At 50.3% G+C, this 18707-nt stretch overlaps 1 protein-coding gene across 3 annotated transcripts in view; it reads left to right on the top strand.

Moving 5' to 3' along the window:
- Nucleotides 1–18707, top strand: part of MYO1C (myosin IC) — a 53841-nt gene that overhangs the window by 15017 nt on the left and 20117 nt on the right. For 2 of the 3 annotated variants that reach the window (XM_062012537.1, XM_062012538.1), the window contains exons 2-3: nt 16109–16264; nt 17729–17844. In XM_062012537.1, coding sequence (XP_061868521.1) covers nt 16139–16264; nt 17729–17844 — 242 coding nt within the window. In that variant the 5' untranslated portion in view covers nt 16109–16138. Of the gene's footprint in view, nt 1–7535; nt 7857–16108; nt 16265–17728; nt 17845–18707 lie in introns of those variants that run through there. The other variant, XM_062012536.1, reaches the window with a different exon arrangement.

Genomic DNA, 18707 nt, shown 5'->3' with positions numbered 1-18707 from the left:
GGTTTAACCCACTGAACTGACTGTTGGTGTCAGCAGATCCAAAGAGACAATTCCTGTGTCGAGAGAAGAGTTTTATGGTCATTTTTTGATGGTGTGGGGTGAAACTTGGCATCCTCTCAGTGGCACATCAGTAGGGATGGTTGATCTCTGCTTCCAGACCTCTGGCCTCATACCTGCAGGTTAGATCTCACTGTTTAGAACCAAGATGAATATCTTCTCCTGGAGCAGACTTTTTGAAGCTGAACAAGCAGCTGACTGACTGCATCATTAAACTTCCCATGAAAAAGGAGAAGGCAACAGCAGTAGGGTCAAGGTTTCCATCTGAGACTTCTTACTGACTTCAGTGCACAGGGAGCAAGTTCTCGAGACACGGAGAGGGGGTTGGTTGGTTTCCTCCCCAAAATCATTAACTTAGTCAACTGACTTAGGCTCTTGGCCTAACTTTGCTGTGGCAAACTGACTTGTTTCACCTCAAGGAGCCCTTAGCAGCTAACACATCAAAACTCTTGGCTGGGATTTGGCCTCAAGTTCTCTGGAAGCTGTGCAGCTCTGCCTTTGTAGACAGAAGTGAGACAAGATGCAGCAGCTACAGAGGCAAAATGATTTGTGCATTTTGTCACAAACATCTCTTGCTGTCAGAAGAAAAGTCTGGCTGATAGAGGTGCCTAGGAATTGATATTGTCCTCATTGCTGTGGTAGCTGGAGGGACTGTGTCAGGCTGTGTTTGCTCAGCAAGCTTCCCTGTGCTGGGAACTGAGAGCTTCTGGCCTGATGCAAAGAGAAAGCAGAGATGGAAAGATACAACTCACAGAGGAGCAGAGGGAAACCTTCCAGGTCTGTCCCTTTATCCAGAGCATTGTGAGCACTGTTGTAGGAACTCCCTGTCATTTGAGTAAGAAGGAGGAAAATCTGTCTTTAACTGCCCTTGCAGGCTTTGTGTCTGCTGAAGTGACAGTAAAGAGTGTGTGTTGGAGCTACAGTTACTGCTCCAGACAGAAGCCAGTCTGGCAGTTTGGCTCATTGCAGCCTTGTACAACTGTTTGCTGTTGCAACTGTTGGCCTGTGAGACACTAAATGCATTACAGCTAGGTGGGAACACTTGCACAGTGAAATTAAATGGCTCCTTCCACTGGTATCCAACATCTTGCCAGTTTAAAATGAGTAAGAGCCAGCTGTCCAGGCAGCAGCAGACCATCGAGCTCCATGGATCTGCTGCCTGGGAAGGGCAGGAGGGGAGCTGCCAGCTTTCCTTCTGCCTTACCACAGCCCACATCACGCTTTAGGATGTGGCTGTGACTTTTCCTGCCCTTTCTGTATCTGAGCCCTGCTCTGCAGACCCTGCTTTTTAGATTGAAACTTCCACTCTGTCTTGTTCCTCCCATGAAGGAAGGTGAGGGCACAACAGGAGGACATAGCAGCTCGAAGCTGTACACTGCTTGTTCTGTTTTGGGCTGTGGGAGAGGCCCTGCTCTGCTCAGAGGTGCCAGGTTAAGTGGTGTCCATCTCTGTGGAGAGGAGCCTCAGGTTACTGCCTGCTGTGTGGAGAACTCTGCTCTGCCAGTTGTGCCCCTCCTCAGTACTCTGGTATGTTCTTCTTTTCCAGACTGCAAACAGTTTAGTGCTGATCTGGCCTTATATAGTCATTTCCTATTATTAGAAACATTTCCTTGGGATCTTGCTCAGGGAGTAGCAGAGGGAAATCCTGTTTCCTTCATCCAACATGCAGGCAAAGCACCAGTGCTCACTCTTTCCACATCTAGTGTCGACAGAACAAGAAGGTTTTGCTGTGATATGCTTTCCTCCAGTCCTAATCCCTTTCTAACCTTAAACCCCTCTTCAGAAATGCAGGAAAAGGAATGTGAAGGGCCAGAGGAACAGTCCTGGGAAGGGTTGTCTGCAGCTCTAACATCTGCCTCTTCCTCCTCAGCTGGGGTTTTCTCTCTCAGGTTTAGTTGTCTTAATGCTTTGGAAGACCAGTTCTCACCTGAGCCTGCCAGGGTGTGGATAGAAAGGCAATGGCTGTGTTAAAATAGAGGAACTGATTTATACTGAAGAGGGAGAAGGTTTTGTTCTGCCTGGAATGAGATGGTGTTTTTCAGGGAGAGGTTGGTCACTGAGAGCAGAGAGATGCAGGCTTTGAACACTTTAATTTTCCCTGTGAAAACATTTTTTCCCCTTAAAAGGAAGATGTAGGTCCTGCCACTGGGAGTGACTGTTTAGAAAGTCAGTTGGGAGGAATGTGCATCAGCTGAACTGAGTCAGGCCCTTTGCATGAAGAGCTGTGCCAAAACAGCTCTTGGTGTTCTTGCCACGGACTCTGCAGGGGAGCTGCTTCAAATGATCCTGTCAGAGCAAGGGCAAAGCAATCCAACTGGATTAACTGTTGTTTGCAAACCCTCTGCTGTTGCAGTTAGTTCAACAATTACTGTGGATTCAGGATGGGTTAGAGTGTGTTGGTGGAATCAGCTGAAGAGGTGACCCTGTAAAACAACCCAAGAGAGCCCTGTCACAGGGCAGGGTGGGAGTGGGATGGAGTGGGGGGAGCCTGGTGCATGACACAAACCAGCATCGTGTTCAGGGCATCTGCTAGTGATCAAAATGTTGTTGTGATGGTCACCATCAAAGCCAGCCAGCCATGTGTGTTGCACTGCTTCAGCAGAGAGCAACAGCAGGGAAAATGGATCTTCATTTGTTAGAGTAACCCAGTTTTGATTTGTACTCACGTCACAGACCCAGAGTTGTTATTGTGTGTGTGCAGGAGCCATAACTAACTGTGAGTGCTGCATGTGTGCTTTTTCATCTGCTGCTTCTCCAACCCATCTGACATCAGGGGCATCCAAGCAGTGAACAGTGCTTACAGAGAAAGTGTCAGGGTCCAAGGACAGGGGTGCATCTCCACTTGTTTTTGCTGTAACACTCTGGTTTTTGGTGATATTCTGGTTTATTTGTGCCAGGCTGAGCTTGGGAAGGGAAGGAGGTTGGTGTTCTCACTGCTGAAGCTTTCTTGAAACAAACAAAACCAGTATTGAGGGTTTTAGGCATTACAGAGCATACATTAGAATCCAAAAGAGTGATTTACATAGGCTCTGTCTCCTGCTTTTTGAAGCCTTTTGGCCACACCTAACGTGGTTTGAAGCTTTTGTCTGTCATGGTGCAAACGCATCACAGCATCAGAGAACTCAGAGAACCTGGGATGTCATGAGGTTTGCAGTAAAATTAAGGGACTTTACCATCCTGAGACACCTTTTCAGTGAGCACAATGGGCTTTTGCTTTAACCTTTGTAGGTCAGCAGTGTCAGCATTGACAGGGAACATTTTCTCTCCAGGGACCAATAACCTGTGTCTGGGCTTCTGTTCCTGACTTGTTTGGGGGACAGCTGGCTTTGAAGGGAAGAAATGTGTTAATACAAGTCAAAACAGGGTAGAAAACAGACAATTCTTAGCAGAATGGCCTGAGGAAGAGATTCTCCCTTATTATCAAGCCTGGCACAATATGTAGTGTGAGTTGTACAGCAGGGAGTGGATTTCTCCAGTTCTTGTGCAAATGTTCATCCTCTGCTGGAACAGGCCTTTTTTTTCCTAAGCAATGGGCCAAATGTCCTTCAGAACCTCCACTTTCTGCTCTAGAGTGTCTTAGGAACGTGAGGCATTTGGCTCAGGTTTGGCTCTGGGCAGCAGGACACGTGGCATAGGTTGGGTCCTTCTTCTTCAGACGTTCCTCTGAGCTGCAGGAGGAAGGGCTCTCCAATTCCTGGCCTGTTCAGGGTGCCTTTGTTTCCCAGGGTGGCTTTGCCAAGTGCTTTCTAATTATGGAATATGTGTTATTCTGTAGTTCTTTTGCAAGGTAGAAATGGTGAATGTTATAAAGACCCAGAGGAACAAGATGAGCACTGAGGGGTGAACTCGGCACCTTTGGCAGTAAGGGACGTGTGATCCGTGTTGGGATTTTGGATGGTGTAAAGCCAAGCCAGCATCTCTTTACCTCCAGGTTTATACTGTGCAGTGAAATCTGCACAGCAGAGGGGAAAACTGGTTTGCTGATGCTTGTTTCATGGGGCCAACCTTCTGTTTTCTTTCCCAGCAGAGCCGCTGCTGGCGGGTGCAGCTCAGCCAGTCACGCACTGCCCTGGGAAAGCTTTCCAGTCCCTTTGCTTTGAATGTGAAATTGTATGCAGGGAATCAGCTGCTTATCAGCAACGAGCAGAGCAACCCCAGTGCTCTAATCCAGGGTTTATATGAGTCACTCCTAACTAGTGAGGCTTGGAAAACTTGATTCATGCTCTGCCTGTAGTAGCGACGCCGACCGAGCCAGGCATCCTCAGCAGGAATCGCAGGCAAGGGCTGGGCTCTGCTGCTGGAAAGGAAGAGCCTGGTTTTATCACTTTAATAGTCTGGGATTAAGATCTTTTTAAAGTGAGAATTATGTTGGTTATCTCTGCTTTCCAGTGGTTTATTCCCCCCCTCTCCCAGTTGAGGCTAACCCCCACACTGGGGTGTTTTCCTTGCCAACACAAGCTGGGCAGTAATGGGACTGCAGAAGGGAACTTGTTTTGACTGAAGTGGATAAATAAATAAAAGGATTGTTCTGCATTTAAAACAACAGCCAAGGGAATTGTGTGGAAAAAAAGGGATACTGGGCTCTTGTATATTCTCGTGTTCTGTGGCAGTTTGATGACTGAGTGTCCTGAGGAGCACTGGGAGGTGTGAGCTGTGGGGAAGGTGAAGCTGTTGATGTGAAGATAACTGTGTCAATACATTACTTAAAATCCTAACATGAGTTTTATTGACTCTGTTGTTTGGCTACAACTATAGACTGATTTGAGAAATGATGATGGAGGAGTGACATCCTCCTCCTTGAAGAACTCGAGCTGCCAGGCTGCAGCTCTAATTGTGCTTGGAAAGCTGCTGGCACAGGGCTCACTGTTGTGACTCAGGAGTGGCTGATGTGACTCTGGGAAACACCTTTGCTCTTAGCTGTGCTCCTCCACTGAGCAGGGCTGTGGAGTATCTTCTCTTTCTTTCCCTGCTCTGAAATAGACTGAGGTGTGTCCTGAGGCTGCCTCTGTTCAGTCACCACGTTCCTCCTTTGGCTGATGGGAAGAAGTGAATGAAAATCATGGCAAATAGTTGTGCAAGAGCTGAGAGGTCCCATGAATAATGCTTCCAAATGGAATCTAGTGAGGGCAGAAGAGCTGGTGGCACCACAGCTCTCTCTTCAGAGGCATTACCTCAGCTTCATCACAAATCCTTGTGACTGCTGCCACCTTCTTCTGTGACCAGTGACATCCACCACAGAGCAGGATCTCTGGGATTGATGCTTTGGGTTTAGGAGCTAATTAGAGAGGAGTGCTGCACCAAACCACCATCTGCTTGGCTTTTAAATAGAGCAGTGGCCAGGCACAGTCTTGTTTTACTTCAAAAAGCTTTAAAGCAAGTAGGTTTGGTTCTTTTTTGTTTGAGTCTTTTTGCTTTAAAACTTGACTTCACCTTTTCTGTAATAGAAATGGAAAAGGAGGCTTTGTGATATGGGAGGGGGGGAAAAAGACCCCCAAACCTCAAACCTCTCTTCAGGCAGAGCTCACCCCAGAGACTGCCAGTCACAAAACACCAGGAGTTGGATTGGGGAATGGTTTCATGGCTCTGCATGGTTAGGGAACCTGCCTATTGATGATAACTGCCTGGAGGGACCACTTGAAATGGGATTCCAACAACTGCCATGCTTTAAATGCTGGTTCTGGGCAGATAGGTAGAGTAGGGCTGACTCAGTAGCGTGGCATGTGGCCTGAGGTCCTGATCTGAGGCTAACACAGTTCACTTCTCACTGCTCTTCTGTCACCCTGTGATCCTGAGAAAAGCCTTCCCCACTTAAGAAACACAACATCCTCCCAGAGAGCTTTATGGTGACAAAAGGGCATATTGCTCTGTTTGCATATGGTAGTGACCTGGGGCCAATCACCAGTGTCCAGTGTGGTGGTGACTTCAGTGTGATGCCTGAATGCCAGCAGTATTCAGAGGTACAGGAGAGTTTGCATTAGTGTCTTTTCAGAGCTGTTGCACAGCAGGAAAGGTTCTGTTCCCATTCATTTGGATGAGGCCCTTGTGGAAAACTGGGTGGTGTTTGGGGCAGGCTGATGTGTGCTCAGTGCAGGTGTGGCTGTGTGCATTTAGAGCCTGTGACTCCTGGAAGGTCAGATGGGGAGTCTGAATTTGAGACCTCCAAACTGCAGGTGGAAGTGAGTTGTTAAGCTCTGGATGAACCTGCATCTGCCAGCCATCTGCCATTCTCTCAGCTGCAGTGTCCCATAGTGCAGGTGACTTGGGGAGGGGTCTGCTGGGAGGGTGATGTGAAGGAGGAGTGGGTGGCAATATGCTTTGTGTAGGTTGTGATTATCTGTGCTGGGAGGCTTTGCAGACAGACCCATCATCTTCAGGAGCTGCTACAGGTCAGGTCAAAGGGCTGACTTGACTTTTTTAGTCGCTGATGCCTGGAAATGAAGGGTCACCTGGCTCAGGGCAGGACTCATCTCCTTCAGGGGTCTGCCTGGCCTCCTGCTCAGCTGCCAGACAGCAGCTCTGTGTGCTGCTAATGTGACCTGAAATACCTGAAGGTAACACATCTGTAGCTTTACTTGCTACACCTGTAATTCACTTTAGAATGGACACATAGCTCAGAGCACTGAGGAGCAAAATAGTTGATAGAATCAGAATAATCTTAGGCTGAAAGGGGCCTGTGGAGATCTCTGGTCCAACCCCCCTTCCAAGCAGAGCTACTTCAGATCAGGTTGCTTAGGCATTGGCTGGTTGAGTCTTGACTAAGTCCAAGGATGGAGTTTCACAACTTCCTGGGGCCCTTGTTCCAGTATATGAAAAACACTTCTGGAGCAAAGAAACTTTCCTGATCTGTCACTGGAATTTCCCATCTTCCAGACTGTGTCCATTGCCTCTCACTTCCCAGCCAACGCCACCAAAGGCTGCAGACACACTGAGCTTTAGTCAGGATGCCTTTACCTCTGGCTGGGGGTGGCTTCTCACACTCTTGGCCATTAATTCTTTCGTGTGAGAACCAAACCCTTACAGCCTCAGAGGCAGCTACATGTGCCACTGCTGTTAGCAAAGGCTGAAGGCAACAGCAGCCTGAGTGTGTCATGCTGGGAAGGCTCTTGGTAGTGCTGGGGACCTCCAGACAGAGTGGGGGTTTTGAGGGTGGGTGTCTCAGGGTGCTTCTGGAACAAAGCACTGCTGAGTCCTTGCAGGGGCAGACAGGACAATGGTCCCTGGGTTTGCTGAGAGAGTGACTACAAGTGCCATTGTAAGCCCAGGAGGTTTTGCTTTGCATGGGGGGGTGAGTTGGGAATGTGTTCAGGGAGCCTCTTGGTGCTGCTGCAGTTTGAGTGCAGCCACTTGGCGTGATGGAGCTCATCACTTCCTCCTGCCTGTGCTGGGGTTCTGCCTCTTGGGCTCAGCACCAACTTTCCCAGTGCCTGTGATGACTTTTCTTTCCGTTTCCCCCTGCCTTGGGCAGTGTGGGGATTCCACAGGCAGGCTGCAGGCAGGGCACAGCTCACTTGTTTTCAACTGCCTCTCAGGATCTGTGTTAGTTGTTCTCTCCTCTTTGGGGAGGGAAGGAAAGTTCCTCACCCACTCCTTGGAAAACGCCCTCCCTGGGATGCTCCAGTAGGAGCTGGTGGGAGGGAAGGAGTGCTGACTGCAGAAAATGTCATGAGAGCAAAAAAAACACACACCAAAGGCAACTGACAGGAGAGAGAAGTTGTCCTCAGATCCCTGCTTCCAGCAGCAAGGCGAAGGGACGGCTCTGCAGGCGCTGGCAGGACGCACAGATGAAGTTCAGGCTGGCGGTAAGATCCCTTCGGCTGCTGGGCTGCTGTTGCTGCTGTTCTGGGAGCAGAGGGGAGACAAATCCTCATGGTTTTATCAGGGAAGTGAAATACTTCAGCCTTGCTTTGCAAAAGACCCCCCCCATGGCTTGGAAAGTTATGCGAAAGGGGTGGAAATAGGAGAAACCCCCCCAGGAAAGGATTTGTTTTGAGGTTAAACCAAGGTGGGAGTTGAGAAAGTGGGGAGAGAGGAGAGGGAAAGCTGAGCTCTGCCTTAGGAGAGAAGAAAGGGTGGAGCTTTTGCTTGGGTGGAAGGGGCATGGATTCTGTGCTGGTGCTGGGCTGTGCTTGTGTCCTGCCCAGGGACATGGGCTGCTCTCTGTGTGGCTGCCAGCCTAGGGAAGGGCAGGAACCTGCTTGTTGCCACTTGATTCCTTCAGGTATTTACTTCAGCAAAGCTTTGTCCATGTTTTAGCAGCAAGCAGAAAGCCTGGGGGGGTGTGTGAGCAGCCTTGGAGGAAAACCCACCTGGGCTTAGGAAAATGAGCGTGTGGGAGACGCTGGAGAGGACCAGGATTGGTACCTGGAACAAGAGATGGGTCAGAGAGGAGGGAGAGAAATTAATCTGTGCCACAGTGCCCCAGAGAAGGCAGATGGTGAGCTCCCTTTTGCTGTGTTCTGGCACAGAAAGAGGGACATTCAGTGAAGTTAGAAGTTGCCAAGGTGATGCAGAGGTTGCTTTCATACACTGCACAGCTGGGCTGGGAATTCACTGGAAGATGTTGAGGTCAGGAATGAGGGAGCATTATAAATAGAGTGCATGTGGGCTTTTGACTGGGTGAGAATGTACAAGGCTCTAGTTGGTAAATATACCAAACTGAGGAAGAAGAGGATTGAAAACATCATGTCTGTAGATTGAAGCAATTCTCTGGCTGTTGAAGGAGAGTCAGTGTGAGGCTGGAGTGTCCCAGAGCTGCTCAGTCTAGAGATCCTTGCATGTCCTCCCCAAAGAGTCCACTGTTAACCCCTGAGAAAGGGTCTTAGTGATGAAAGGAAGCACAGAGCTTCTGCAGAACCTGCCCATTTGAAGGTGGGTAGTGCTGGAGAGGCTTCTGCTTGGATTTCTATGGGCATGGAGGGTGCTGGAGCCAGAAACCTCTGTACAGCAGTGGGTCTGGGGGAAAGCTGTTAGAGGTGACACATGAGCATGTGCTGAGAGCTGATGTTGTCTGGGGTGGTGCCTGATGTTCTCTGAAGGAACATGTGGGTGTGGAAGTGCCCTTCAGGTGCCCTGGGAGTGCACTGGAGTGTGTGTTCTGTCTGGAAAGTTTTAACTGTCTTTGAGAGTCATAATGGTCTGAAGGGGTGTGTGGAATCCAGCTGAGGAGGTGGGAAGGGCAGAGTGCTGCAAGAGTGAGAGCCAGCCCTGCAGTGCTGGGTGAGAGAGAGGAAAGTGTGTCTGCAGTGAGGGGAGACAGCAACAGCACTGCCCAAAAGGCCCTGAAGAGGGGTGAGGGTCAGCACCTCACTGCTGACAGCTGGGATTGTCTCTAGGCCAGGGTCTGACTTTCTGCTCCCCTCTCACCTGCTCAGCCTGGTCTGGAAATCAATGGCAAAAGCTGTTTGGGACAGCAGTGACCAGAGGTTTTGCTTTTCATGGCACCTGGGACCTGAGGTCACAGGTAGAGCTGCTGTGAGACATCAGCAGCAGCTGGTGACATCTGCTCAGGAGCAGAAATGTCAGCTCCCTAAATATAGCAAGTCAGTGTATTTACTTTTCCAGCCTTGGGCAACTTTCTGGTTTGCCCAGTTCATTTTTCTTACTGCTATTTTATATTTAGGTTGTTGATGGAAATACCAGTGTTCCCTCTTAGGGCAAAACATTTTGTCTTCTCCTTCAAATCAGTTCTTAGAACTACTTTTGTTCTTCCAACTTGCTTCTCTTTTATCCTGACTTACTCCTCCTGCCCCCAAAGTAAAGTCTGGTGGTGTGAAGATGGAGCAGGTGGTGTGACCTGCTTTGCCATCTCCATGGCTGCCTTTGCCTTCTGCCCCATCACAAGTTGCTTTTGAGCTCCTCAGATATGAATTCTTCCTATTCTGAACATTCCAAGAGTCAGATGTCATTGATGAAGATATTAAATCATAATTAACTGCAGCAACAGCTGCACCCTTGAGTGTTCTCTCAAAAGATGGCAGGTTTTGGTTTGACAGTTCTAACTCCCCACAATCTGAACGTGCTGGTAACAGAAATGATGCACCCAGTGTGTGATGCATTGCTCCCAGTTCCCATTCTGCTTTGCACTTTGGAGTGAGAGGGAAATGGTTCTGTAGGCTGGAAGGTGAGGGAGGCAGAACTTTAACTTCTGGGCAGATGACTAGTGGGGTGATAGTAAATGTTTGTGAGAGCAGAAGGTTCCTCCAGTTGTCTGCTCAGCTCAGGTAACTGCTGTGTGGGAAATACTGTGCTCCTCATTGGCCTCACCTGATTAAAAGCAAAAGAAACAGTCTCATTGTGTTGTTATAGAATCAGAGGATGGTTTCAGCTAGAAGGAAGCTGTAAGCTCATGGAGTGAAGCCTTTGTCCCAGCCCTATCACCCACTAGAGCATTTCCCTCAGTGCAGCCCCTCCAGGGACGGTGACTCCAGCACCTCCCTGGGCATCAGCACGAGATGTGGGTCATGTACATGATTGTCTGAGCTGAGATGGCTTCAGAAAGCACAGAGATGAGTTCCTGTGATTGGCTGCAGAGGACTTTTACGTGAGACCCAGAGCTGCCCCTCAGGGAACTGTCTTTCCCCACCATCTCTTGGCTAACAGTTTCCCATGTCCAGGACAGGCGGCTGACTTTCAGTGTGGCAGAAGGGAGGAGGATCCTGAGTGGCTGCACTTCAGCCTCTCAGGGATTTATTTGCTGGCAGGCAGCGAGGCTTTGACTAAGATGCTTTGGTCCAGGTCCACCTCAGTTGTTTTCCTTCTTGCTCTCTCCACGTGAGAGGGGAGAGGAGAGGAGAGGAGCTCTCCCGTCCTGCACCTCCGGAACTGAGCCTCTGCCTGAGAGAACCGCGTTCTGTCTGCTCTGCTGTCTGGCCCATGCTGTGGCCAAACCCTTTCCCAGGCTGCAGAGTCAAGTAGAAATCAGAGGAATTTTCTGTTTTCCTTCCTGCAGCTTTGGCATGGCAGTGAAGGATGTCCCACTAGCCAGGAGACAAATGGGCTTGAACTGCCCAGCACAAGTTCGTTCTTGGTTCAGGCTCCTCATTGTCTTCCAGAATCTAATCGGAATTTCCCTTCCCACTCACAGTTGGTTCTTGCCTGTTCTTCCCTTCCCAGCTTTGTGACTATTTCTGGCACCCATAGATCAATCATCTTTTACATGAGACCAGATAAAGGTGCTGCCTTTTTCCACACAGCACCAGTGCAGGATGGATCCAGCTCCAGTGAAAATGCACCGTCAGAGGAAAATACTGACACGTGGCTTTGTAAACGTAGAGGCTCAGATCTCAGGCATGTCCTGCAACTTTCCTTTCTCAGCCAGATGATTAAAAAGCTTCCCTGTCCCACATGATGCCCTTCAGAGCTCCAGGTGCTTTCCTGATGGATGCTCCAGGAAGGAGGGACTTGCCTGAGCTGCCAGTGCAGCACTCGTGTGTCTGGCACCAACAGTGACCTGGGGAAGGCAAAGCTGGGGACCTGGGGTGTAAAAGGCTCCTTCCTACACACCTGTTGGGCTCCAGGGCATTGCACAGCCATAGATCAGCTGAGGGAGAAAGCAGTGGCAGGAGGTCCTTGCTCAGTTCCCGTGTGTGCTGGTGGCAGAGTTCCTCTCCATCTCCCATCACAAGAGTTTCCCCTGTGTGCTCAGCCTGAGCGACTCGAGGACTTTGGATTCCATGGTGTGGAGCAGCAGGTCTTGGTTTGCATTTGCAGTGTGTATTGGCTCCCCAAATCCTAAGCAGAGGAAAGTCTTTGGCATTTAGCATCATTTAAGAGAAAGACATTTGTTTCCACCTTCACAACAACACGTCAGGGATTTGCTTGTTCAGTTTAGGAAGCTCCTTGGTACAATCTGCAGTGCTTTTGTACTCCCAGGAGCTGTTTGGGAAGTTACTTTCTGGTCTTGTTACCTCTGTTGTTTGGGTAAAAAGGCTGGAACCTCAGCCAACATAAACCAGGCTCTGCAGGCTGCATTCAGCAGCACCCACTTCCACCTCCTGAAGGTCTTGTCCCAAACGGAATCCCACAGAAGAAAAAGGCCAGTGGAGGTAACAGCTTTGGTAACTGGCTCTTCCTTTCCTGGCAGTCAGCCACTGTTGTGCTGTTGGCTCTGGAGAAGAGATTAAAAGCAAAGAGGGGGTTAAAATGGTGTGGGAATGAGTCCCTTGGAACCAGAGCCCAGGGTGGGCTTGGGAAATCCGGTGGCACAAGGCAGCTTGTGTTCCTTCAAGCAGAAGTGACCATTAGGACAGTGGTTTTGGTATGGGCTGAAAGGTGAGTGTGAGAGGCACAGAGGCACTCCTCAGCCCACAGGCACTGGGATCACAGGGAGATGGCTCAGATCTTTGCAGTTGCCTGTTTGCAGCCTGTGCTGAGTGTGACTCTGGCATGGTAAATGCTGCAGAAGCCAGGATCCTTCCCTCCTCCTCCTCGTGGTTCCTGCAGACAAGGTGAAGCTGCACATGGCAGAGCCAACCTGTCCCTGTCAGAAGGGCCTGGTGCTGCCCTCCCTCCTTGCCCTGGGTCTGACACCTCCCACCTCTCTGTGAACTGAGTCAGCTCCCTGTGTTCATAACACCACCAGCTGCTGCCTTAGTGAGTTGCCTTGGTTCAGCTTAGGGACAGGTAGGTGTGTTACCTTGTGCCTGGGAGGCAAAGCCCAAAGGAGGGGCTGTGCTGGGTTTGGTGGTGGTGAGACCGTGGGCTTGTGTCTTGGATGGAGGTTACACAAGCACTTGAAGACGTCAGGAGCTGAAATGCCCTCTGCTGCCCTTCCCAGTCTTGTGCCACCGTATCTGCTGATCATCCTGAGTGATTGTGTGTGGAACCAGTGTGGGAAAACGACCTGGATTAAAGGAAAACAAAGAGTGACCAGCAAATCCACTTCCCAAACAGCTCCTGGGAGCACAAAAGCACTCCAGCTTGTACCAAGGAATGGTGGCTCCGTTATTGTGAAGGTGTAAACAAATATTGTACCAAAGAGTTTCCTCAACTGAACAAGTAAATCTCTGATGTGTTATTGTGAGCTTTAATCTGTGTGAGATTTCCAGGGTAGCTTATCACCCCAGCCCAGGAGCCAGCTCAAGCCAAGGGCTGCAGCTGCACCAGGGGCAGTGGGATGGGTCTGTTGCCTCTGTTCCAGCTGTTGGAACAGCTCATCTCCCCCTCTGCTCTCCCAGCAGCTGCAGCAAAAACTGGTTGTCACAAGGGAAGTTCTAATAATGATAACACAGGCTCACAGCCTGTATTCTGCTAATGGTCTGGGGTATGTGCTCCCTGCCACGGGGCTGTCAGGGTTGGCCCAGCTGATCTCTTGCAGAGCAATGGGCAGAGGAGGCTGTGAATGAAGTGTTTGCACAGCATAAGGGTTGGAAGGGACCTTGAAAGCTCGTCCAGTCCAACCCTCCTGCCAGAGCAGGACCACCTGGAGTAGGGCACACATGAACTCTCTCCACTGCAGAGACCCTGAGGGAGCCAGGCCTGGCCATAGGCAAAGTGCTTGAATGGCTAATTAGCTTCCCTGTAACATTTAACCCCCCCAGACAGGGTTTTCCAGCATTAATTTGCAGCCTGTGTCTGTCTGCTAGCACAGAGCCAGCAGCATTTCAGTGCTTGGCGTGTTCAGTGCCTCGCTGTCACTCATCCTTCTGCAGGAGCACTGTGATGAGGGGCTTTTGCTGAACAGTGTCATCTTTCCCCACTTCATTCCCTCTGCACTGCTGTTCTGTTGCCATTTAGGCTTTGTTTCCCCCTCCTTTCACCTTGCATCTGTTGAAGCCAGTGGCACTCAGGTAGTTGATGTTGGCATTTCGAGTTGGTGGTAGACCTGGACACCAGGAGTAAAGCAGATGAGCAAATGCTGCCCCAGAGAGGGACGTGTTGCTGAGCTGTGGCTGCTGTTTGCATTGGGGTTGAGCTTGGGGAGGGTGCAGCACTGGGGTTAAAGGTTGTATCCTGCAGAATTTGACTGTATCACATCAACAAAGTCACTTGGTTGTGTTTGATTGTTGCTGAGAAGTTGCACTGAGCTGCATGGGGGTGGCTGTCCTGTTCTTACCGGGAGATGCTGGAGTTGGATGTGGAATCATGGAGGAAGCTGAGAGCTACTTAGCCCCAAATGCCTGTCCCCGAGGAGAGTTTGGTGTGTTGTAAGCAGGATAGATTGCTGCTTCCTCAGGCTGCCTGTGGACAGCTGGGATCAGTTTGTCCTGAGCTGAAGGAGTGGCTGATGAAAGAGCTGCTGAAACCGCTCGCTGACGTTTGCTGTGAAAGTTTTGGGGATGATACAAACTTGGATGAGCTGTGCCAGGGTGGAAGTGTCTCTCTCACTCCTTTTGGAGGCAGCTGTGTTTGAAAACCTGTGCTCCTAAACTCACCCACTTGGAAATGAGTTATTTTGCTTTGATTTTACCTTTGTTCTCCTTATCCCAGGACTGTCCTGCTGGGACAGGAGGATTCTCATGGCCAGGCACAGTTTATTTGTCTGTGATTGATTTCTTTTGCCAGTGTTGTCCTTTAGCCCACCACCTTCCCTTTCCAGGGCTCATCCCTTTCCTCCTCACCTTGGCAGGGAGGCTAGAAAAAGACAACAAAGTGTTTTGCTGAAGGTGTGGAGGAGCTGGCCTGGAAAGTTTGGGGCCTTTAGAAAATGCCAATATCTGCAGAGTTCCTCCCAAACTGGAGCTTTCAAAGCTTAGAAATGAGGCCTTCCAAAACATGAGACTGCCTGGAAAAAAGAAAGAGATGATTAAAAGCGATTTCTTTGTGGTGTTTGAGCCATTAGGGAGGGTCTGGATTTGAGATTTCCAGGAGAAACTCATTTTTCTTCCTGCAAGCTGATAGTTCCATGCAAGGACCGAAGCCCAGGCACTTGGCTTTTGGGAGGGAAGACAATGGTAACTTGCAGAAACGGGCAAAGCTGCATTTGTGGATGATTTGTAAGTCCCAACAACTGCAGACTGAGGGGAATTTGCACCCATTTGGGTCTCAGTTTGTACTTGGGTGAGTCTCACTTTTATTACTACTGAAAGAAGCTTCAGGTAGGTTTTCTTCTGACCAAGGTTAGTTGTAGTTTCTGTTCCCTGCACAGTGCTCTGCCCACTAGTGTGTCCTGAGAAAGGAGCAGAAACTACCTGCCAGTGTCAGGAGAAACCATCTGCATGGCTGTGCAGGGCTTGAAAGGTGGATTTTAGTGGTTTAGGAGAAAGGTGCACACTGTGAGCAGTTTGCAGAGGGATCTCAGGCTGTGGCAAGGGAATGCAGACAGCTGGGAGGCAAATGCTTTAATGCATTGTGTCTCCTGTCTCTGTAGCATCTCTGATGTCCATCATCAGAGCATAAAACCCCCTGCAAGCAGCCCCTGAGTCACTTGGTGTGTGTTTCCTCTCTGTGCTATAGGACATGGGGTTGAGTGAAGTCAGCAGACCTGTGTTTTGCAAAGTTGGTTGTGTCTGAGCCCCATCACATTGGGGATGTGGCTTTTAAAAGAGGGGCAGAGGCTGGGGGCTGCTTGAGGTGTGGGATACCTGTGGGTGCAGAAATGCCCCTTTCCCATGAGTTGAGCATTCTCCCTGAGTTTTCCCATTGAGTATCTTGCTGAAGCTTTGAAATGGGTCAATATGCAGCTGTTTGCTCATGAGATGAATCATCATTAGTCAGAAAAGATTCCTGAGCTGGGAAATGATTTCCTGTGAGGAGAGAGAAAGAGAGAGAGAGAGAACCCATTCCAGTGCCCCTCCTGCTAGAGGATGCCCAGGAAAGAAAACCCACATTTTCTTCTCTTTATTAAAGGTTTGTTTGTTGATTGCTTTTTGTTTTGGCTGCTTTTTCCCTCCTGCTGGCTGTTCCTCCACCAGAGCAAGGAGTATACACCAGCTGGTAAAGCCTTAGGACACACAGACATGTGTTTTCCACAGGAGCAGTGGGGTTATTCAGCTGCCCTCTCCTGCTTCCAGTGCCTTGGGGTCATTGTGGGTCGTGGTTCTTTGTGGAGCCAGTGAGCTGCTGCTACAAAAGCAACCACAACAACTCTCCCAAGCTTTGCTTTGGCTTGCAGGGAGCGGGGACCAACGGGCTTCGGCTGACGATGGAGAGCGCGCTGACGGCCCGCGACCGTGTCGGGGTGCAGGACTTTGTGCTGCTGGAGAACTTCACCAGCGAGGCAGCATTCATTGACAACCTTCGGAAGCGCTTCAAGGAGAATCTCATCTATGTGAGTAGCAGGGGCACAGCTGCCACAGTGACCATCAGTGGCCTGAGGTGGGGGTGGCTGCTGCACGAGACGTGCCGTCGTTGTGCTCCGCGGCTGGGTTTTGGAGGTGGTGGGGTCAGCTTTGATAGACCCTGGTTGTTTGTCTTGGAACTAGTCTGGGACAGTGTCATCTTAAGCTGGGCACTCACTGCAGCACTTCAGATGAGCCTGGGGCAGTGGCATCTTAAGCTGGGCACTCACTGCAGCACTCCAGATGAGCCTGGGACAGTGTCATCTTAACCTGGGGGCTCATTGCAGCACTCCAGATGAGCCTGGGGCAGTGTCATCTTAAGCTGGGCACTCACTGCAGCACTCCAGATGAGCCTGGGATAGTGTCATCTTAAGCTGGGCACTCACTGCAGCACTTCAGATGAGCCTGGGACAGTGTCATCTTAAGCTGGGCACTCACTGCAGCACTCCAGATGAGCCTGGGACAGTGTCATCTTAAGCTGGGCACTCACTGCAGCACTCCAGATGAGCCTGGGATAGTGTCATCTTAAGCTGGGCACTCACTGCAGCACTTCAGATGAGCCTGGGACAGTGTCATCTTAAGCTGGGCACTCACTGCAGCACTTCAGATGAGCCTGGGACAGTGTCATCTTAAGCTGGGCACTCACTGCAGCACTTCAGATGAGCCTGGGGCAGTGTCATCTTAACCTGCAGCACTCCAGATGAGCCTGGGATAGTGTCATTTTAACCTGGGGGCTCATTGCAGCACTCCAGATGAGCCTGGGACAATGTCATCTTAACCTGGGCACTCATTGCAGCACTCCAGATGAGTCTGGGACAGTGTCATCTTAACCTGGGCACTCACTCATTGCAGCACTCCAGATGAGGGCTGCTGGCATTGCCAGGTCTTGCCATCACTGCAAATCCAATGCACACCACACTGTTCCATTTCATGAATTCACTCTGTGCTGGGGCATCTCTTCCAGTGAGGAAAGGCTGTGAGACCTGGGGCTGCTCAGCCTGGAGAGGAGAAGGCTGAGAGGGGTGTGGAGGCTCCTTCTCAGGAGGTTCCCAAACCCCCCTGGACACATTCCTGTGCCTCCTGAGCCAGGGGAAGCTGCTGTAGCAGGGGCTTGGGCTGGAGCAGCTCTGGGAGTCCCTTCCAAACCCCACCATGCTGTGGTGCTGTGTGATTCTGTAACCTCAGGCTTGAACTTGATCCTAAATAAATCAGAAAGAGTCCACTATTCTTGCTTAGAAGCACTAAAACAATCTGCAGGTGCTGTTTATCCCACAAGGATGTGTCTGGTGTAAGTCCCACAGTGTCATTCCCACTCCGAGAGGTCACTTCCTCAGCACCCTTGGCCTCTTTGGAAGCCCTGGGCAGCCCCAGGCAGCCCTTGTCAGCACCCACAGGGCAGAGTGGGCTGGCAGAGAATCCCCTGTAACCTCTGTGCTTTGTGTTCTCTCTTGCAGACGTACATTGGCTCCGTTCTGGTGTCTGTTAATCCATACAAGGAGCTGGAAATCTACACCAAACAGAACATGGAGCGATACCGTGGGGTCAGCTTCTATGAAGTTTCTCCTCACCTGTGAGTGGGCTGTGTGTAACCAGGGCAGGCTGTGCCCTCCCCACGCAGGCATGTGTCACAGGGGCATGTGCAAACACGCACAGCAGGCTCTTCCTTCTCCCACAGGCAGCCCTAAAAACGCCAGGGATGGAAAGGATCCTTCAGAGGGTGTGGTGGATGGCTCTTTCTATTCCTGTTCCTCTCTCCAAAGAGGATGAGTTGCTCTTTGCAAGAGCAGTATTTGGAAAGGGAGTTGGTTCCTTCCTGGCTGGAGGAACAGAGCTGCTTACCCAGCCCTGGCAGGACAGGAGTTCATTGTTCCAGGGTTACGTGGGGTCTGTGGCTGGGCCGGCCGTTTCCCCTCCTGCCACACAGCTCATTCAGCTCAGGCCTGACTGGGGGAAAGAGTCTGTCCCTTTGCATGCTGGTTTCTTCCTCACCTCTGCTCTCACTGCCTGACCAATATTTATCTGGTATTTCCCTGGTTGCTAAGACACAGGCAGCCTGTTGGGACAAGGAATGTGTTTATTTACATGGTCTGGCCCGGGGAGCATTCCCAATTTCCCATTAAAAAGAACCCAAACCAAAATGGTTTAAAGTTATTTTTGAAAGCATTTGGATGTGTTTGTCAGGCTGGAAGAGAAAGGTGACAGAGCTGAGGACATGGGCACCCAGCATGTTTCAGCAGCAAGGGCCAAACTCTGAGCACTCACCTCTTGGAGGTCGCTTTTGTGTCGTGGTGGTTTTGTTTTGTCTTTTTGAGAGGTCTTGGAAGAGTAAATCATATTATTTCTGAGTTGAAGTGTTTGGATTGTTTCTTGTTACTGGCACATAGCCCAGGAGAGTCAGCAAAGCAGAAGGCACTGCAAGGGCAGACACACAGA

Source organism: Colius striatus, chromosome 20, assembly GCF_028858725.1.
Source record: "Colius striatus isolate bColStr4 chromosome 20, bColStr4.1.hap1, whole genome shotgun sequence".
Taxonomy (NCBI): domain Eukaryota; kingdom Metazoa; phylum Chordata; class Aves; order Coliiformes; family Coliidae; genus Colius; species Colius striatus.
This window is presented reverse-complemented; position numbering and strand designations above follow the sequence as displayed.